This window comes from Gouania willdenowi, chromosome 22 (assembly GCF_900634775.1).
Source record: "Gouania willdenowi chromosome 22, fGouWil2.1, whole genome shotgun sequence".
Taxonomy (NCBI): domain Eukaryota; kingdom Metazoa; phylum Chordata; class Actinopteri; order Blenniiformes; family Gobiesocidae; genus Gouania; species Gouania willdenowi.
Genome location: NC_041065.1, coordinates 34,156,203 through 34,179,098, shown reverse-complemented (window position 1 = coordinate 34,179,098; position 22,896 = coordinate 34,156,203). Strand labels below are relative to the sequence as shown.

General features: G+C 37.1%; 1 protein-coding gene across 3 annotated transcripts in view; it reads left to right on the top strand.

The window, feature by feature from the left end:
• The window catches only part of sptb (spectrin, beta, erythrocytic), a 61,402-nt gene that overhangs the window by 3,504 nt on the left and 35,002 nt on the right, over positions 1-22,896 (top strand). For 2 of the 3 annotated variants that reach the window (XM_028437563.1, XM_028437562.1), the window contains exons 2-11: positions 1,004-1,261; positions 13,818-13,969; positions 14,047-14,220; positions 17,108-17,205; positions 18,794-18,874; positions 18,957-19,072; positions 19,145-19,257; positions 20,040-20,227; positions 21,325-21,442; positions 22,088-22,246. In XM_028437563.1, the coding sequence (XP_028293364.1) occupies positions 1,114-1,261; positions 13,818-13,969; positions 14,047-14,220; positions 17,108-17,205; positions 18,794-18,874; positions 18,957-19,072; positions 19,145-19,257; positions 20,040-20,227; positions 21,325-21,442; positions 22,088-22,246 (1,347 nt within the window). In that variant the 5' untranslated portion in view covers positions 1,004-1,113. Of the gene's footprint in view, positions 1-1,003; positions 1,262-4,323; positions 4,950-13,817; positions 13,970-14,046; positions 14,221-17,107; positions 17,206-18,793; positions 18,875-18,956; positions 19,073-19,144; positions 19,258-20,039; positions 20,228-21,324; positions 21,443-22,087; positions 22,247-22,896 lie in introns of those variants that run through there. The other variant, XM_028437564.1, reaches the window with a different exon arrangement.

Here is a 22,896-nt window from a genome sequence, read left to right as displayed (position 1 = left end):
TTAACACAGAAACATCAAAGGCTTTGTGTGTTTTTAGATATTTTGTGTATTTTTCTGTCATTTTGTATAGTTTTGTGGTCATTTTGTGTCTTTAAGTGATTGTTTTATATATCTGTGTGTTTTTTTAGTCTTTGAAATCTTTTTGTGTTTTGCTTTTATTTTGTATACTTTTGTTAACATTTTGCGAGTTTTTTTGTGAGTTTTTGGAGATATTTGCTCTTTACGTTTTCTTTCATATTATTCTTGAATCACAATTTATTCTAGACAAGATTTAATATTTATTTCAAACACTTTTAAAAGTATTGAACTAGTGCTGAAAATATTTGAATGTATAACAGTGAAGTTTTGCTCCTTATATGAGACACTAATGCTATTTCCTACCAAAGAAAGGACATGTGGCCCCGCCCCCTCCCTGTGTGTATGATAAGAGAGTTATGCTACGGTTAGATAGAGATAGAGCTACTGTATCTAACCGTTAACACACCAATCATCATTCAGAATATGGAAAAAGAATATGTTTGAGGAAATAAACATCTACGTTTACTGTTGTCATTACATGTACATTTTCTTCATTTTTGCATTTTTGTTGTCAATTTTTGTGCATTATTGGTGTCATATTCTGTATTTTTGTTTGTTTTACAAGTCATTTTGTGTATTTTTTCTGTCATTTTGGGAGTTTTTGTTGTAATTTTGTATGTTTTCGGAGTCATTTGTGTGATTTTAGTATTCTCGTCATTTTGTGTATATTTCAGTAATTTATTGGATTTTTGCAAATTATTGGTGTCATATTCTGTATTTTTGTTGTTGTTTTGTGTATTTTTGCATAATTTTGTTGTAATCTTTAGTTTCTTTTTGTCATTTTATATGTTTTATGAGTCATTTTGTGTATTTTCCCACGTCTGTTGTCGACCTTTCCTTATCGTAGAATCTGAATTCTTTTGGTGAAAAACTGTTTGACATGATGGTAATTATGTTAAATTAATATGATTTCCTTTTCCTTCAGAACACCGTAAAAACTCAAGCTCCATTTGTTCCATTAAATCATTTTCATCACCATCCAAAGCCTCTGAGGACCCCGTTCCCCCCCCCCCCCCCCCCACACTGGCCACCGCCATGACGTCCACCACAGATTTTGACAACGTGGAGATCACTCAGCAGTACAGCCACATCAACACCCGCTTTGACCTGTTGGACGAGGAACTAGACAACGACAACAGCTCAGCTCGACTCTTTGAGCGCTCACGCATCAAGGCCCTCGCAGGTGAGTGGCCCTCGGCCTCGGTAGCAGTGGTTCTCAACCTTGGGGTCGCCAGACACTGGGAGGGGGTCGCCAGATGCCTTCAAGCTTTAAGAAGCTAAGAATTTTCTTTTAAAAGTTTGAGTCCATTTCTGCTTATTTTGACCATTTTTCTACAACTCACCATATTTGAACATATTTTCATCACTTTTTCTTCCCATATTTTTGCTCCTTTTAATGTATTTTTGCTACATTTCTCCAATTTCTGACACTTCTACATCACATTTTAATGACTTTTCTACACATTTTTCCACTTTCCAGACATGTTCATCACTTATAAACCATTTCTACCACTTTTACACCTAATGTCACATATTTTAACCATTATTGTCACTTTTTACCGCTTTTACCCATATTTCATCATTATTTTTTGCCAATTTAACCACATTCACAATTTTTAATGATAGTTTTAAACTAATCTTTCCAACATTTTTAAATTCCATTACCCATATTTGCAACTTTTGTCTAATAGTTTTTAAAAATCCCATTTCACCTCCTTTTCCACCATTTTATTAGTGATTAAAACCATGATTTCCATCTTTAAGATGACTATAATAATAATAATAAACGTTCCTGGATAACAGTGGATATTATTCAGATGAATAAATAAATGTGGTTATCACAGATTCATAGAACAATGGACCATCATTTTACTGACTTTATGGATGGACCCCAAAAATCTCTCCTTTATTCCCCCTTATAGATGGTCCTGTCTCCACATGACTGTTCTTCAATGTTCATGTCTGTGTTCAACCACCTTCAGCTACAGTGGGGGTCCCTGCTCTATGGAACCTTTATTTTGGAGGGTCCCTGCTCTATGGGACCTTTATTTTGGAGGGTCCCACCTTTATTTTGAAGGGTCCCCCCTCTCTGGGACCTTTATTTTGGAGGGTCCCACCTTTATTTTGAAGGGTCCCCCCTCTCTGGGACCTTTATTTTGACGGGGTCAGGGGCTGAAAAGGTTGAGAACTACTGCACTAATGGATGTTTTTCAGATAAACAGAGAAGTTATGTTACTTTGTAAAGGTTGAATAGTGTGACCTCGCTGTGAAAATATCTCATGCTGATGATTTTGGGGAGCGTTTTTTATGAATTCTGTGTCACACACTCGTAGCAGCAGCTGAACACAAACCCTCACCCCCTCCATTGGATCAGTAACACATTCTCTAAATGTTCTCCGTCTGAGCGTTGTGGACAGCTGCCCCGTCCCCACCGTCCACACACCACACATCTCTGACATGTGTGTGTGTGTGTGTGTGAGCTGCTATAGGTTGTTTCCCACTGTTTGAAAATAGCAGCGTTTCTGTGTTAGACGTTTGTGTTACAGGAAAACACAAGAGAAGGTCATACCTTTGTGTTGGTTGTGAAGCTGCCAGTATACAGTAGGTCAGTCTCCAGATGGTACAGAAACACCTAAAATACCAGAAAGATGATTGTAAAATGACTCCAAAAAACATAAAAACTGCTTAATACACAAAAAGGACAACAAATGACTGCAAAAATGACCGTATAATACACCAAAAATAGAGAAAAATACACTAAATTACTCAATTAAAATCACCTAAAATACCAGAAAATTACGCAAAATGACTCCAAAAAACATAAAAATTTACAACTAAATACACTAAAGTCTGCAAAAAAGACCATATAATATGACAAAAACAGAGAAAACACACAAAATGACTAAATATAAATCACTTAAAATATACAAAACTACAATATATTATACAAAACCGACTAAATAAAAAAACTGAAAAGTATGCAAAATGACTAAAAAACATACAAAATGACTCATAAAACACAAAACAAAGGAAATATACAAAAAAAAAACAAAAAAGACAAAAGTAACAAAGTAAATGATGTCTCTCTTTGATCAGTTGATTAGCTTAGCAGTTAGCACACATCTCATTTGTTGGTTTAAATGGTTGATAGGTGACTGATAGATATTGTACATCTCTACCTATTACCGTATCAACTATGGCAGCCAATCAGCTGTTTCGATTAGGCGTCTTGTTTTTTTAAGTCTTATTTTCACGTTGGTTTTCTCCAGGTTGTCCATCGTGTCCATTTTCTCATCGTCACTGGTTTTTAGTGTTTGTTGAAGTGATTTCCGTTTGCATGTCAGTGCTGTGGTTTAGAGGTAGTGCTGCACTGATGTTTGTGTAATGTAATCAGTGTGGGGGGGGGGGGGGGGGAGCACTTTTACCACATTCAGATTTACAGCTCGTGCTTTCTTCCCTCAGTGAACACAGCAGACATTATTACGACTTTATTTACACAAAGAATCACAAATGCCTTTGCATTCATCAAAGTCAGCATTAGAATAATATCTATCAGAGCATTAACACAGGAAACAACAAAGAAGATTTTGTCCTTGTTTAATGTCTTTTTTTTTAACTTTTAGTCATTTTGGATGTTTTGAGTAATTTTTGCGTATTTTTCTGTCATTTTTGGAATTTTTGTGTTTTGTTAGTCATTAAGGGCTTATGTTACAAAACTATATTCCCTCTTATCTCACTAACTTCCAGGATTTAATGAGTGTGTGCTGGACTACAAAGCTCGCTAACAGAGCAAAATCGTCATGGTAACTTAGGCTGAATGACTTGCCTGGTCGGGACCAGGTTTTGTTCTGGCTAGGATCTTAGCGAGTGCTAAAGCCCCGCCTCCTGACCAATCAGATCTCTTGTGTGGATCTGATCTGATGCTGATGGGGAGAGAGAATATTTAGACAATGATGCATAATTTCATTTACTGATGACGACATTTAGGAAGGATATAGATTTATATCTGATGGACTGATCTACAGTCAGCTGATGAAGAATCACAAGTCTCTCTTTTCACTCTCTGATGACTATGTTGGAGTGCTGAAAGTAATGAAAGCATGTGGAACATATCGTATGCATGGTTGGGACGAAAGAAACCACATTAAACTGAAGCGAAAGCTCCCGTGCTACCTTAGAGTGGAGGCAGAGCGTCATTATGTTACGGCAGCAGAGAGGAGGAGGAGGAGGAGGAGGAGGAGCAGGAAGAGGAGGGAGCATGAGTGAACGTGAGAGGGATCTGCAAAGGAGGACAGAGGAACAGAGGAAGAGGATCTACAACATGAGCAGCCCGTGTCTGCTGAGCACGGCCCCCGTCAGCCAACCCCGGCTCAGAGAGGTCAACATCAACCTGAAGGCCACCAGCACCAGGACCAGCACCAGGACCAGTACCAGGACCAGTACCAGGACCACCAAGGACCCTAGTCCACCCCACGCCCCTCGGGACAGAGGAGAACCACCTGTGAGGATCGCTGTGAGTAGCAGCCGGAGTCGTAGCACCCCCCCTGTGCACCGGTCCCACGGAGCAGACAACAAGAAGGTGCAGCAGGAACGAGTGCATCATCATCATCATCACCACGAGAAAAAGAATGGAGCCCTCCTGCACGTCCCGTTTACAGTCTGTGCCCTGTCCTCCTCCTCGTCCTCGTCCTCCTCCTGCACTCCCAGACGTCCTCACCTCTCCATCGCCCAAACCAACCCGGGTCCCGTCCTGTCCACCTCCTCCTCTTCCTCCTCCTCCAGGAGCATGAAACGAGCACGCTGGCTGAGCAACAGCACCTCCAACATCTGTTTGAACTCCATCCTGGACGGACGCTTCAGACAGCTCCAAGGTAGCTCTGAGAGTGAGAGTAGTGTTTGTTTCTGATTCACTGCTGATGGATTATTGTCTATAAAGGTTATTTTATTGTGACGCTGTCATAGTTCTAATGTCATACTAACTAGGGATGGACGATATGGACCAAAAGTCATTTCTTGATATTTTTTCTCAAAATGCCGATAAACAATATTAATCTTGATATTTTCATCTCAATAAAATCTGACCAGAAAGACAATCCTGGGTTAAATTAGCCACACAAACACATTTATTATAAAAAGCTTTTTCTCCTCTAAGGGACAGCACGTGTGAGTGAGTATGTTAGGATGCACTCAGAAATACATCTCAGCTTTTCATGCTGTTCTGAAAAGTAACAAAAGCAGAAACTTCTAGTATTTTAAAAGCTAAAATAATCTATAAAAATATATATCTCTGAAATATAGAAAAATGTAAAGGACACTGTTTGACTGTACTCTGCAATTAATATGAAATACTTGTTATAATGTGACTTGTACTGTGTAATTGTATAAATAAACACAAGTTAGAAAAATAGAAATACGTCTCGATATTGGCGATATTGTCATTTTCTATATTGCCGATATATTTCCCAGCCCTAATATTAATGTAGAATGACCATATGTTGATTTCCAGAAAAAGAGACACTTGGAAAAACCTTGGCATACTCAATACACTCAATGTTTTTTTTATCTACCTTGTAACAGCAAAATACATTATAGTATATAAATAATTAATTTCTCTCTTTATGACAAAGACTTAAAAAATAACTCAAGTCAATCACCTTTATTATACATCATAACAATCTGTCCTTAAAAAATGTTGTCATCGGCGTGCGCCGCAGAGACGCTGCTACAACAACAACAACAAGGCTCCACTAGTGAAAACCTTCTATTGAGATAATAATGCTGCGGTCAGTATGTCGTTGAGTGACTTTTACCGTTTATACAACACGAGTATGTGAGTTAAAGTCACGTTAACCATCCTCCTGCGTTAACATCTTTCTGTTTTGATTCAGAGCTATGCTAATAGCGTAGCCCAGCTAGTTACCCCGTAACTGCGCATGCGCCAGTTTTGGTTCAGTGCTTCTGCCTTCGTCACACCCAGATATCCCGCCCTAAACCACTACACTGCCTCATGATTGGTTCTAACCGGTTTGGTTGTGAAAGGAAAAGGTGGGAACAGCACAAGATGGATTCTGGTGTTTGTGAAGACCAGGAGAATCCATCTAGCAGGGTTAGGGTCACCTGACAAGACGTGATAAGAGGACATGTCTGGGTAAACCGGACGTATGGTCACCTAATACTAACATACTTATGCTAACGTACTACTTATACTAACGTACTTATACTAACGTACTTATACTAACGTACTTATACTAACGTACTTATACTGACGTACTTATACTAACGTACTTATACTAACCTACTACTTATACTAACGTACTACTTATACTAACATACTTATACTGACGTACTTATACTAACGTACTACTTATACTAACATACTTATACTGACGTACTTATACTAACGTACTACTTATACTAACGTACTTATACTAACGTACTACTTATACTAACGTACTTATACTAACGTACTACTTATACTAACGTACTTATACTAACGTACTTATACTAACGTACTACTTATACTAACGTACTTATACTAACGTACTACTTATACTAACGTACTTATACTAACGTACTACTTATACTAACGTACTTATACTAACGTACTTATACTAACGTACTTATACTAACGTACTACTTATACTAACGTACTACTTATACTAATGTACAAGTATATAGTAGACAGTATATACTATAGTATATAGTAGACAGTATATACTATAGTATATAGTAGACAGTGAGTGTGTAGTGTATAGTCTGTTAGTATGTAATTTTGTACACAGCCATCGACTACCATTCTTGGTTGTAATTTATTGTTCCAGAAGCCAGAGCTTTGCCCCAATTATTCACATACTCGCCCTGTAAATAATTCATGTGCAACTGAAAAGGTTTGTAATGTTTTTTTTTTTTTTTAAGCTGGAGTTAAACGTTCATGTTTTAGAAAGTTAACAGAAGTATTTAATTTTTACCTAATCTCCACGTGACCCTTAGACCCCACAGACTCAGAGTTTTCATTCTTGCCTTCTTTACTCATTGTCTTCAGGGTAAAACAATATATTTCTCTGACAGTTTAACGTGTTATTCAGGTTTTAAATCTAACTTTTTCAATTATCAGACACAGAGCTAAACTATAATAACCTCATGTAAAGCATTTTTACAATATTCACGAGTGGTGAAATTCCCCAAAGTTGGTGTTCAACAAAAAAAAATGAAAAATTCACATAAATAAAAATAGTTTCATATTCCAATAAAAAGTAACATTTATATTATAAATGAAAACAGATCAGATTATTTATTACATTCCCACATGTAGTTATGAACCAATAATAATAGTAAATAAAGTATATGTTCATATTTCCAGAGTGTGTGAGTCTAGAACCAAAGTAATCTGTGACTAATCATTAGTGATGTGAACAGTCTATGTTCATAGCTCTATGCTGATCACATTACAGGGAGCTGAGACATATGCTAAGTAGTTTACTGAACATGTTCCAGACCCAAACACACACTGACTATTTAGAGGAGCTGACATGTCCACCAGATATGATGTATAGCAGATCTATTTCTGTAGGAGGAGCTTATTACTATACCATATTTACCTTTATATGTGATGGAGTTACTGATATATTGGAAGAACAATAAGGACACACCCCCTCACTATATAATCCATATCTATAAAGTATTGATCAGATCAAACATCATTTACAGTGTAAATATTGAATAATCACCCTAACCCATCATCACTGCGGGGTTGGACTGATGACGTCAATACTGTATGTTTCAAAATTTTTTCCCCTTTTGAAAAAATTCTGACATTTTTCAGACTTTAGCTTCTTTTTGATAATAAATATTCCTTTTTTCCTTTTTTTTGTCAAATTTTTGTAAGTTCTTTTTGACACTTTTATCCAATTTTTGGCCACTTTTCATTCAAATAAACTAACTTTTGCCCAATAAACACCACTTGTTTCCTTTTCCTCTACATTTGGCCTCTTTTTGTTCCACATTTTTGTCCTTTTTCACTATTGTTTGCCATATTTTCTATTTAAACTACCCTCCCTTTGCCATTACAAACCTCCTTCCTCTTCATCCACTGCTTCTGGACCATTTGAGTCACTTTTCACACTTTTCCTGACATGTTTTTGTTACTTTTGGACCTTTTTTGGCACCTGTTACCATGTCTGCTTCCACTGGGGTCGACGTCCACCCCTGGTTCACACTAAACTCCTCTAGAAGGTCTTTATAATCCTGACAGGTGGGCTGATAGTGATGGGTTTAGTACGAGCTGAACACGTATAAAGACAGACCAGGAAGTAAACAGGAAGTATCCATCAGCATGAATAAGTCACATGGTTAAAGTCAACGAGCAGATTACTGAGAAAAAACACAGGAATATTTAGTAGAACTTAATAAGAAGAAGAACAGAAGTGTGATGAGAAGTGACTGAAGCTACAGTTTAGATGATTTAACATAATTATACACTTTAAGTTTTAATCCCTGCACAAAAACAACTCCTTAAACAATTGAAACCAGTTACAACATTCTTCAAAAAGTCTTTAATAACCACAGTAATACACAAAACAGAAATGATAAAATATCTCAGGTAAATACATAATGAGTGATTGATTAAATATTTTCTTTAAATTATATATTTTGGTTTAATGTTTCCACTTTCTGTCACATACTGTACAGTCTTAATTTAAATATCAATCTTTTCATAAAATAAACTTGTTTTTACTCTGTTAAACTATTTATTTTTAGGTTTTGATGATAACTAATATGATGTTAAGTATGTTGATCAGATGAGGTTTTGTGATCATTTTCAAAAACTAAATTACATTAAATGGTGTGAAAATGTATGTATTGATAATTTTCCACCGATATTCTCTCCATGTTCTGATTCTCACTTGTTCTGAGTTTGTGGAATGTTGGACTGAGTCATACTTATGATAGATTCTGGACTCTGATTTCAATAAATGCTGACCTTGCAGTAACTGCTCTAGAATCACAATTTGAATTTCAAGAACGTAACTTTTTATTAATTGATGAACGACGTCCTTGAACTACAAAATAATCAGTTTCTCTTTGTTCACCACTGACTCATCTTTTTCACCCAAACTGTTTTCAACATAAAGTATGAAACTGATTAACATTTTATCGGTTATAATATATCAATATAAAATATAAATAGTAACTTAGTGACATATTACTGCTGCTCAGAACATGTAAATCTTAGATGATCACTGAGTGCACCCTAACACTGACCTTATCCTAAATAAGCCACACGACAGAACTCACTCACACGTGCTGTCCCTTAGATGAGAAAAAGCCAAAAGTGGGACATATTGATCAGCTGTTTGTTAATAAATGAGTCTGTGTGTCATTTCTTCCTTTTGTTGTCCTATGTATTCTTGTTACTTTGTGTTTGTTTTGGTCATTTTGGAGGTCTTTCTGAGTCGTTTTGTGTATTTTTTTGGTATGTATATTGTTCTTGGATTTTGTATTTTTTTTTCTGTTGTGTCTTTTGTGCATATTTTTCTCTTTTTGTGTATTTTGTTTTTCTATTAAATATCTGTCTTGTTATTTTGTGCATTTCTCTGTTTATTTGTGTTTTTTTTGCAGTCATTTTGTGTATTTACTTCTGGGGGGCGCTAGTTAGCCATGTTTGTGTTATTTTTATAACCATTCTTTAAAGCCATTATCCAGAGGATGAAAAGTGAACATCTGAATGTCCCGCCCTAAACAGCTCCACTTCCTCCCCCTGCCTCTGCCAATCTATCAGAAGCCACGCCTCTACTTTTGTGCAACATAACAATAATGTTTAACACATTGTTGGTTTTGTTTTTCACTAATAAAACACTTATGGTAGTTTGATTAAAACATGTTTATTACCTGTCTGTTTGGAATCCTTTTAAAAGCCGAAGCCCCTCCCCCGTTTATCTGCTAGCTTTGTACTCGTACTTTTCTTTAGTTTTTTAGTAGAAGCGTTGGAGTTTGGTAACGCTCCTCTATGATGCTACGCTGCTCAGAGTGACACACGTGCACAGTTTACGCACACGCATTCACTTTGATTAACAGTCTTCGCTACAGGAAGTTGAAGCCTATTGGCTGAGCGATTGCAGCGCAATTTTGTATTTGTATAGGGGTCTATAGGACGAAGGCGGGACTTATATACATTAATGTATATGAATGACCACCAGCAGTAGATCATAGTAAAACAATAGTTCGGGATTTTTTTACATTTCAAAAGAATGAAACATAAACATAGATTTCTCAGAAAGTCCAGATATCAGCTTTAAGCTCTGTGATTTTATTTTATCCAACAAATCCAAACGTGAGTATTAATAGAGATTAATTTGGTTGATTTTTTTCCGTTGTGCGTTTCTTGTTCATCCGTTTCATTTGACTTTGTTCTTTGTGAACAGCCGTGAGCGTCCACGTGCTTCCTTTTGGTCCCTCGAGCTCTCATCATCCAACCTGTGCTTCAGCTGCAAACAGCACACACTTCTTTTTGTGTTTCAGTGTGTGTGTGTGTGTGTGTGTGTGTGTGTGTGCTGACAGTGCTAATGGAGCTCTGAGTTGTTTGCATGTTTTAATCGTCATTACTTTTTCATGGCGTGGTTTTCCGTGTGGATGTCGGGGGCGGCGTGTGCCCGTAGTTCTGCTGAGGGAGCACAATGAGGCATGATTTATTTACTCTTCAGCGTTTGCACCACATGTTTCCTAAACAATATCTCCTCATTTCTCTCCTTTCTTTTTTTGAAGGGGTGAAGTAAGGCAGTGTTTCTCAAATGGGGGTACGTGATGTCACTACTTTAGAGAGGGCGGGAAATGAACAAATAAAGTGTCAGTGTTGGTCGCACCCCAAATCTGTTCACTAGATCAGTGTTATTCAACCATGGGGTCTCTATGAGAAAGAACTCATGAGGACACATGAAAGCCCTCAGAAAATGCTTTGATGTTTTCCTTATGAGAGAACTCATACGAACACATCAAAACATGTCACCTCTGAGGAAGACTGGCAGTTGACAGTCGAAACATGTCTGGAGATAACATTTCCTGAAAATCCTGAAAATTAACATATATCCCATGTGGGGTCACCTAAAATTTCTGAAAAATTAAAAAAAATGTTTTATATATTTAAAATGATTATTCTTTATTATTATTATTATTAAAACAACACAATCTTAAAGAACTGTATGTGTATACATTTACTGTGTGAAATCTAAATCTAGTTAAACTAAAACAGAGTAAAAAAAAAACTGAGCTCAAACACAATTAAAAACTAATTCTGGAAAAAATGGTTTTGGGGCCAGAAATTCTTAATATCAAAATGGGGTCACGATCCACAAAAAGTTTGGGAAACACTGACTGTAAAGGTGCACATGCTTTGATTTACTGGTATTAGTAAAGAAAATGCCTGTAGTCCACTACTATTAATTCTCCTCTAACATCTCCTATCTTCTCATTTCTTTCTTTTTTTTGGGTCTGAATCATTCATTGCATGAGTCATTATGGATGCAATCTTTGGCACTCAGTGGTTATTTTAGGTTCAGGATTAAACAGAACAGACTTGAAAGACGCTTCATCTCATGTCATCCCTGATCAACTTCTGAACGAGTGTCTTTGCACTGAGATGACGTAGAAATCTTATGAGTTTACAAGGTTTTCTCTAAAGTTATTGCTCCAGTTTGAACTATATTTTGTCACCTGGTCCAGGATCTATAGCCAAGTCCTTAGATCAGTGGTTCTCAAACTTTACAGGCCTGACCCCCAAAATAAAGGTCCCATAGAGCAGGGACCCTCCAAAATAAAGGTCCCATAGAGTGGGGACCCTCCAAAATAAAGGTCCCATAGAGCGGGGACCCTCCAAAATAAAGGTCCCATAGAGCGGGGACCCTCCAAAATAAAGGTCCCATAGAGCAGGGACCCCCACTGTAGCTGAAGGTGGTTGAACACAGACATGAACATTGAAGAACAGTCATGTGGAGACAGGACCATCTATAAGGGGGAATAAAGGAGAGATTTTTGGGGTCCATCCATAAAGTCAGTAAAATGATGGTCTATTGTTCTATGAATCTGTGATAACCACATTTATTTATTCATCTGAATAATATCCACTGTTAACGTTTATTATTATTATTATAGTCATCTTAAAGATGGAAATCATGGTTTTAATCACTAATAAAATGGTGGAAAAGGAGGTGAAATGATATTTTAAAAACCACAGAATTGGGTTAAAAATTGTAAATTAAAGTGGATAAAAACAGACAGAAAAAGTGGTAAAAAGGGTTCAAAGTGTCAATATGGCTTAAAAGTGGCAGAAATAGGGGGAGGGGAGGGTTGGGTTAGTGTCATTTAAAAAGTAGAACAGGGATGTTCAGAAGCGTAGGCAGCCTTCTACTCTTAAAGCTGCAGTTCGTAAAATTCCTCTCTCCACTCCGTTTTGAAACCAAAGACTGAAACTAAATCTCCCATACCAGTGTATTTTCTGAACGCTCTCAGCGACTGACAACCATCACTCCACTTCCAGACTATAGAATGAATTCACCTTGAATAAGCTGTTCTTGGTTTACACACATCTGTGTGTGTGTGTGTGTGTGTGTGTGTGTGTGTGTGTGCGCGTGTTCCATGAGGACACAAAGTGTTTTGTTCCTCCTCAGTGTTTGTCTTTATTCTGTTTCTTCTTTTTCCTTTTAATTTGCTGTGTCACTGTTGTGTCTAACGCTGTAATGGAGACTTCTGCTGGAATGTAATCATTACACTTTTACTACCAAGGGTACCTGAACTCTCCTCAACTTCAATAGTAACACCTAAAACATCTGATGGAGCACATGTTTGTAGAAAGATCTCTGATTGGCTGAAGTCCAGTGTTTCGCTTCAGGATTTATAAATGTCATTTTACAGAACCAGGAGAAGGAGATTAGCTATTGAATGTGGTTAAACTGGCCAAAAATAGCATGAAATATGGTAAAACAATAATGGGTCAACATGTGTGACATTAGGTGGAAAAAGTGCTGAAAATGTCTTGAAAACGGGAAAAAAATGTACGGAAAAGTCATTAAAATGTGATGTAGAAGTGTCAGAAATGGGAGAAATGTAGCAAAAATACATTAAATGGAGCAAAAATATGACAAGAAATAATCATGAAAATAGGGTAAAATATGGTGAGTTTCTTAAAGGCATCTGGTGACTCCCTCCCAGTGTCCCACGTCCCCAAATGGGGTCCTGAACCCAAGGTTAAGAACCCCTGCCTTGAAATACATATTGCATATAGTTACTAAGGGTGGGACGACACACTGGGCTCACGTACGATGAGATACGAGATGTCGGGTTTACCAGATTGATACTGTTGTGGCAGTTTTCTCATTTTCATTTTGGTGCATCTCTAGTATTAATATTACAACAACTCAACATCCCAGCTCTAATAGTTACTGTATGTTACAATCCTGTGTCAACAAAAGACACAACTGTTCAGCATTTCTGCCTGATTTATGCTGTATGAATCATAACAATCCCACTGAACTTAGAATAAAATTGATAAAGAATTAATTACTAATTAAATAGTTGCAGCCATTGCCAAACTTTTAATTACTGTACTTATTTAAACTGCTTTCAGCCCCTGTCATCATATGCTTCTTCAGTTCTCGCCTCATTTGTCTAAAGTAAACTAAATCAGCTCAGATTGTTTTTCATTATTCATGGAGACGTGTGTTATTCTCTCTTAACTTTGCTCCCATTAGACGAGCGCGAGGCAGTTCAGAAGAAGACCTTCACAAAATGGGTCAACTCCATCCTGTCCCGGGTCGGATGTCGTATCTCCGACCTCTACCTGGACCTGAGGGACGGACGAATGCTTATTAAGCTGCTGGAGGTGTTGTCTGGTGAGAGGCTGGTAAGAACTTTGTCTCTTTGAAAATTGTTCAGGTTTGTCTTCTTCTGCTTAGTCTGATGTTTTTCTTACGTTTGTAGCCAAAGCCCACCAAAGGCCGGATGCGTATACACTGTTTGGAGAACGTGGACAAGGCTCTGCAGTTCCTCAGAGAACAGAGGGTCCACCTGGAGAACATGGGTTCTCATGACATCGTTGATGGTAACCATCGTCTCATCCTGGGACTCATCTGGACCATCATCCTCAGATTCCAGGTACATTATCACCACACGACTGCTGAGAGACTAGAATACGTCATCGTTTTTAATGTCATCACAACATCTCGTAATGAGAGAATCTATCTTGGAAAAGAAAGAGATTCTCAATCCCTGGTACGTCAGTCACTGCTGGTCAGATCCTCTCCACTGATTTCATTACAAAGTAATTGGAATTCTTCTACTAGTGTTATTTTATTTGCATTTATCATTATTTAATTTTTTTGCCAAGTCAGCATACCTCATCATCAAAGGTCATGGAGAGTAATATTTTTGTGACGGCTATGCATGTTTTATTCTTGCAAAAACTAAAACAATACATGATTATTGTATTTTTTTTAATTTTATCGAGATAGTCACTATTTATTTATTTCATTTATTCATACTTCCTACCATTAATAGGAAATTATTATTGTTATTATTATTATTATTATTGTTATTGTTTTTATTTATGTATTTATTTATGTCTTTTTTTTCCTTCTCTTTTATTTTTTACCATGTCAGCATATGTCGCTGACATGGTTCTACACAGGTAGACATAGGTCATGTAGAGCAATATTTTCGTGACCGTTATGCATGTTTTATTCTTGAAAAAAAGTTTTTTTAATCCTGATAGTCACTATTTATTTATTTTTTTCCTATTATTTATTTATTTGTTTATTTTTATTTTTGCATTCACTAAAACTTTAAACTTAAAACTTTAAAAATAAAAAAGTGTTTTTTCTTCCTCTATCCACTCTCACACACACACACGCACACACACACACGCACGCACGCACGCACGCACACACGCACACACACACACACACACACACACACACGCACACACACACACACACATTGTATTGTGTATATTTGTGTATATTTATCAACTGTCATATTATATATATTATATATATATTATATGTCTATATTGTTCTGTTATTGTGTCTGTGTTTGTTAAAAAAACTAAGAATTTACTCTTATGAACAAAATCAATGGTTGTCTGCTACGTGCACTGACGTATAATCACACACAGCTCGTGGTGTTTAGTTTAAAGATGTTTTAAACTTCTTCTTCTTCACTGAAACAAGTCCAGGTTCATCCACAACATCACAATCAATCTGTTTCACTCCTTTATCTCCTCAGAAATGCTCTATTTTTATCCTTTATCTGACAGCAGCTTGGGTATTTTTAGACTCAAACAGTTTTTCTCACATGATCCACCTTTAAAGAAAGACAAGGAGTGAACTTGGTCCAGTCGTTTCTTTCTTTCTGCAGGAACCAAATGAATCAAAACAGGGCTAATTTTAGTTCTCTTTGTGGGCCGGACTCTCAGATCCACAAACAACAACATTAACTAGAAAAATGTGCATTGCCGCGACAATGCAAGTGGGAATGTTAAAAATAGTTGCTGTATGTGTTTATATATTACCAAAAGCTTTAATATTTGTCGGCAGTACTCAGAGAATGAACAGCATTATGAAGTTATTTAGAGAACCAGGTTCCTCCTGATGATTGCTCACAGGAAGGTAGAAGCAGGCCCTGATCACACTGAGCTAAAGCTACATGTGAAATCAGAGGGTAAACAATGCTAAGCATTCCCACTAAAAGTATAATTATAAGAAAGAAGAAGATTGTTGCAATGTTTTAAGCTACAAATTGTGGCCGTAGCTGCAGAATTAAAGCTTTAACAGCAGTTTTCCTCAAAGTTCATGAGCAACAGCTGTCACACTCTAGCAGACCTAATCAAGCACTCTAAGGACTGCAAAAGCAGCCTAATTTGCATAAAATCTTAAATTACAATAAAAGTAAGCTAGTTAGCATTATACAAATTAGATAATAACATTGTCACTAAACTGCACAACATTTTGATCTTTGAATCGTGTAAATCAGTTAAGATCAGGTTTGTTTACCTTGTTGTTCTCAGCGCTTTCATAAAAATGTAAACCAGGGAAGTGCTACGATCACATTAGCACCGTGCTACGATCACATTAGCACCGTGCTACGATCACATTAGCACCGTGCTACGATCACATTAGCGCCGTGCTACGATCACATTAGCACCGTGCTACGATCACATTAGCGCCGTGCTACGATCACATTAGCACCGTGCTACGATCACATTAGCACTGTGCTACGATCACATTAGCACCGTGCTACGATCACATTAGCGCCGTGCTACGATCACATTAGCGCCGTGCTACGATCACATTAGCGCCGTGCTACGATCACATTAGCGCCGTGCTACGATCACATTAGCGCCGTGCTACGATCACATTAGCGCCGTGCTACGATCACATTAGCGCCGTGCTACGATCACATTAGCGCCGTGCTACGATCACATTAGCGCCGTGCTACGATCACATTAGCGCCGTGCTACGATCACATTAGCGCCGTGCTACGATCACATTAGCGCCGTGCTACGATCACATTAGCGCCGTGCTACGATCACATTAGCGCCGTGCTACGATCACATTAGCGCCGTGCTACGATCACATTAGCGCCGTGCTACGATCACATTAGCGCCGTGCTACGATCACATTAGCGCCGTGCTACGATCACATTAGCGCCGTGCTACGATCACATTAGCGCCGTGCTACGATCACATTAGCGCCTTGCTACGATCACATTAGCACCGTGCTACGATCACATTAGCACTGTGCTACGATGACATTAGCGCCGTGCTACGATCACATTAGCACCGTGCTACGATCACATTAGCACCGTGCTACGATCACATTAGCACCGTGCTACGATCACATTAGCACCGTGCTACGATCACATTAGCACCGTGCTACGATCACATTAGCACCGTGCTACGATCACATCACACATTAGGTTGATTTGATTTATTTACCATCCAGCTGTTCCATTTGTGTTTTATTTTTTATTTTTTCCAAATCAGATCCAGGACATTATTGTGGAAACAGGCCAAGCCGACCAGAAGGAAACACGATCAGCCAAAGATGCTCTTCTTCTGTGGTGTCAGATGAAAACTGCAGGGTGAGCTTTACATGATTATGGTAAAACACTTTAGAGCAAGAACAGTTATTGAAGTACAGTTACTGAGGTCACTTCTCATTCAGTTTGTCAGACTAATATTACAACAATACAAATCTTACAACTTATTTAAAATCAGTCTTTTAAGTCATTTCAAAATAAAGCACATTACTGGAGCCAAAAACTGATATTTTTTTAGTATATCAAAGTATGTTTAGGATTTGGAACAACTTGTTGATTAAAAAATTGCCAGAAATATATTTTGTGACTTGAAATAAATGAAACCTTCCCTCTTTTTCAGATGAAGGACCTCTAAGCCAATGAAAAAATACTTTTAGACAAATATCCAAAACAAATAGATCTGTTTTTTACTCCAACAGTTAATTACAAATTAAGGATCCAAGGATTTAAGCAGCTGAATGTGAGCGCAAAATAATAATATAATATATATATGTATATATATATATATATATATATATGGCAAGCCGTTCAGGAAATTAAATATATATATGAAAGTCTGAATATATATAAGAAAAGTTTATATATATGACTTTATATATATATACTGTATATGAAAAACCCAGACGCCATCTTTGTAGTGATTTATATTGTTTGAAACAGAAGAGTAAAAATGATCTTGTATCATGTTTTCCACCTCACACTGATAGCAGAGGTGTCATTTGAAACGAGGTGCAGCACTTCTCTAGAAAGTTCCCTAATAGCCTCCGTCTACAACTTTTGCCCATTTACTCAGAATCGTTTTACACAGAAGAGATGTGAGAACATGAGTTTGAGCTGCAGCTGATACAACGATTGAAAACATCACACAGTGTCTGTCTTTACTCTTCTGTTTCAAACAATATAAATCACTACAAAGATGGCGTCTGGGTTTTTCATATACAGTATATATTAAGTCTTTCATATATATATATATATATATATTAACACACTTTCATATATATATATATATATATATATATATATATATATATATAAATACATTGTTATATATATATATATAAACTTTTCTTATATATATTCAGACTTTCATATATATATTTAATTTCCTGAATGGCTTGCCATATATATATATATATATATATATAATAACCCTTTAATAATAGTCCTTTTTAGCTTTAGATTTGGGTTAAAGACCAAAGAAGTGTGACAGTTGGCAACTCTGACTCAATTAAATATTTCTTCATTTTTCAGCTCCAAATTTAGCACAATTTCTCAGTAATTGTTATTGGTAAATAGACTTGATTTATGTATCGCTTTATCCCTACACTGAAGTGTTTTACTTTATCAGCTCATTCACACATTCACACACCAATGGGACTGAGCTAACATGCTAGGCACTGGTCAACCACTGGGAGATACTTAGGGTTCAGTGTCTTGCCCAAGGACACTTTGACACATAAACAAGTATAGACTGGGATCGAACCCTCAACCTCTTGATCAGAAGACGACCCCTCTACCATTGGCTCATTGTCTTCAAATGAAAGATGCATAATTTAAAGGCACTTTTTTCAAAATCAAAGGCAGTTTTCCTTCATTTCCGTCATTGACCTCTTTCTTCTGTTTTTATCAGATACCCCAACGTCAACATCACAAACTTCACCACAAGCTGGAAAGACGGCATTGCCTTCAACGCCCTCATACACAAACATCGGTAAGAAAAGAAAAGAAAAGTCCATCTCTCCTTCTCATCGTCTTTGTTTTTTTTATTTTTCCGTTTTATGTTTGCGTCCCAGGCCAGATCTGGTGGATTATAACAGTTTGAAGAAATCCAACCCTACACACAACCTCCACAATGCCTTTAACGTAGCAGAGCAGAAGCTCGGTGTCACTAAACTCCTGGACCCAGAAGGTCAGTGACTCAAAGTAAGAAATGTTGTGGAAAGCTGCATCTTTGAATCTTTCATCTGCTTTTATTTTGTAGACGTGTTCACAGAGAACCCTGATGAGAAGTCCATCATCACGTATGTCGTGGCGTTTTACCACTACTTCTCCAAGATGAAGCAGCTCGCTGTTGAGGGAAAGAGGGTTGGAAAGGTGAGGTGAAATAAAGTCAAACCTTGGTCTCCAGCCAGGGGTGGCCTGGGTCCAAAACTCAGCCATTTCTCTCCATTATCAGAGAACACCATAGAAGCTGTTATTAAGTCAGTGATGCTCAACATGTGACTCTTTATTTCAATTATTATTCCTCCAGGAAACCTTTTTTTTACCTATATTCTTTCGCCATTTTGCAACTTTCTTTGTTTTATTTTTCAAACTGTTTTTTCAGACGTAAGCTACCATTTGCCAATAAATATCCCTTTTTTCCCAATTTTTGCAAGTTCTTTTTGACACTTTTATCAAATTCTTGTCCTTTCTTAAATTTTTTTGTCCACTTCTTATCCCAAAAAGCTAACTTTTGCCTAATAAATAACAATTGTTTCCTTTTTCTCTACATTTTGCCTCTTTTTCTTCCACATTTTTGCCATTTTTTTTACTATTGTTTGCCACATTTTTCCCATTTAAGCTTCCCTTTTCCATTACATACCACCTGGTTCCTCTTTATTTGTCCATTTTTTGGCCACTCTTGACCCATTTTAGTCACTTTACACTCTTTTCTTTTCTTTTCTTTTCTTTTGCCACTTTTGGACCATTTTTGGCCACCTGTGACCATGTCTACCTTAACTTGCTCGTCAAAAAAACCCAAAGCAAACTGAATCGGCCCACTTTGGGTCTACGGCCCACCGAGACGATTCCCGGTATACCAGATGACCAGACCAGCTGTAAACAGGCGTGGTTGACTGTGTTTTAGAACGGTACGTCGTTCCTCTCCTCCACAGGTGTTGGACCAGGCCATCGAGACCGAGGAGATGATCAATAAATACGAGACGCTGGCCTCGGACCTGCTGACGTGGATTGAGCAGACCATCGTGGTTCTGAACAACAGGAAACTGGCCAACTCTCTGACGGGCGTTCAGCAGCAGCTTCAGGCCTTCAACACGTACCGCACCGTGGAGAAGCCGCCCAAGTGTGTGAAGACCGATCTGTTCTGTTTATTTTCATCTAAATCAGGGGTTCTCAACCTTGGGCTCAGGGGTCAAGAGACACTGGGAGGGGGTTGCCAGATGCCTTCAAGAAACTAAGAATATTTTTTGAACAATTTAAGCCAATTTTTGCTTATTTTTACACTTTTTCCGCAACTACACCAAACTTTTCCATATTTGAACCTGTTCACTTTTTTTTTTTTTTTAAATATTTTTGTTCTTTTCAATTCATTTTTTCTACATTACTACCATTTCTGCCACTTCTCCATCAAATTGTAATGTCTTTTCTCCACATTTTCCTCTTTCAAAGACATTTTTTTCACCTATTGACACATTACAGTAATTTTATTTTTGCCAATTTAACCTCATTTACATTTTGTAATGACCATTATTTGCCAGTTTTAACTAATTGCCCCTTCCTTTTTTAAATTCCATTATCCACAATTTGCAAATTTTAACCAGTTTCTGTGGTTTTTAAAATCTCATTTCACCTCCTTTTCCACCATTTCACTAAAATTCACTTTGAACCATTTTATTAGTGATTAAAACCATGATTTCCATCTTTAAGATGACTATAATAATAATAATAAACGTTCCTGGATAACAGTGGATATTATTCAGATGAATAAATAAATGTGGTTATCACAGATTCATAGAACTATGGACCATCATTTTACTGACTTTATGGATGGACCCCAAAAATCTCTCCTTTATTCCCCCTTATAGATGGTCCTGTCTCCACATGACTGTTCTTCAATGTTCATGTCTGTGTTCAACCACCTTCAGACACAGTGGGGGTCCCTGCTCTATGGGACCTTTATTTTGGAGGTCCCCGCTCTCTGAGACCTTTATTTTGGAGGATCCCCACGCTATGGAACCTTTATTTTAGGGGTCGCTAAAGGGCTGAAAAGGTTGAGAACCACTGATCAAAACCATTTAGAATCGTTGCTTTTCCCCATCAATGAAAGAGAACTGAATATACTATATATATTATTTAAACACATTTTCAACCACTTTTAATATGTTTGTTCTGCATCTTCAGTGAACTTTAATGGCTCGTCTTCTGTTGTTGTGTTTAAAGGTTTCAGGAAAAAGGAAACTTGGAGGTGCTGCTGTTCACAATCCAGAGTCGAATGAGGGCCAACAAACAGAGAGTTTTCACTCCTAAAGAAGGTGCCCTGGTTTCAGATATCAACAGGGTGAGAGGCCTGTGTGTGGTGTGAAGAACAAGCACGACGAAAAGTTCTGTTGGTATAAGGTAGAAGACCCAAACAACCCAAAACAAAAAAAGAAAAAGTTATTTCTCTCTTTTTTTAACAATATGTTAAGGTTTCATTTCTACAGACCACCGTTTTTCAGGAAATTTGCTTTAATCTCCCGACATGTTTCAACTCCCAACTGCCTGTCTTCTTCAGAGGCATCTGCTGATCGCTTTGATGTTTCCTTGAGTTCCACATAATAATAAAGGAATAATTACTTTGTTACAGGACTTTATATCCTGTGCAGGAAATATTGCTGAGAAACACTAATAATACAAACAGTTTTTTTAACTTTTTTTAAATGAAGAAAACCAAAACTTAATTTTATTTAAAAGAGTGAAGATCTGCTGTATCAATGGATCTGCTTTCTGACTTCCTGTCCATCGTAGATTAATTATGTTGGGTTCTTTCTTTCTTATAATGGACTTTATTTTGCTAAGCGCACTGAGATGACTTTGTTGTAATTTGTGCTATGTAAATAAAGTTGAACTGAATTGAATTGAATTATTAAGGAAACAGTTATATTTTGCAATTTAAATATATAAAGTAAGCTATAAGACAGCTCCTCCCCATCTATTGGTTCAGGCCTGGGAGCGTCTGGAGAGGGCGGAGCACCATCGGGAACGTGTCCTGAGGGACGAGCTGATCCGACAGGAGAAACTGGAGCAGATGGCGAGAAGATTCGACAGGAAGTCTGCCATGAGGGAAACCTGGCTGTTGGAGAACCAAAGACTGGTGGCTCAGGTAAGACTGGACCAGATTTACACAAATATCTGCAGTGTTTTAATATTGAAATGTTCTGTCTATCTAGACCACGTGTTTCAAACTTAAGCCCTGGGAGCCAAATCCGTCCCTTTAGAACATCTAATTCGGCACGCAGGAGAAAATAAAAATGACTCATTGTGCAATTTACCAATTAATTCAGTTGTAGATATCTCAGTTCCTCCAAATACACAAATTCATTGAAATGCCACAATATTTTCATTTCATGTCATTTTTAATCTCAAATTGTTAAAAGAATTCATAATTCTTTCCAAATCCTGCCATTTTTCTCAAATTATTCCACTAAATGTCCTCAAAATTTAATAAGAATTGATCATATTTATATAAAAAAGAAATTCAAGTCACTTATTGGATATTGTCAGTGCCTTACATATACTTTATATATCAATTAAAAGTGAAACAATCTGAAGCCAAAAATGGGTCCGTATTTGGTTCCCTGAACTAAAATAAGTTTGACACACAATTTTTGGATTTACAATATTGAATTTTTTATGTAAATACTTTAATCAGATCATTTTTTTTATTGGTAATGGCAGTTTTCAGACGTCACTAAAGAATTTACATTTGAGTGATTTTCTTTCAAAGTGATTTCATTAAGCCAAATATTAGTT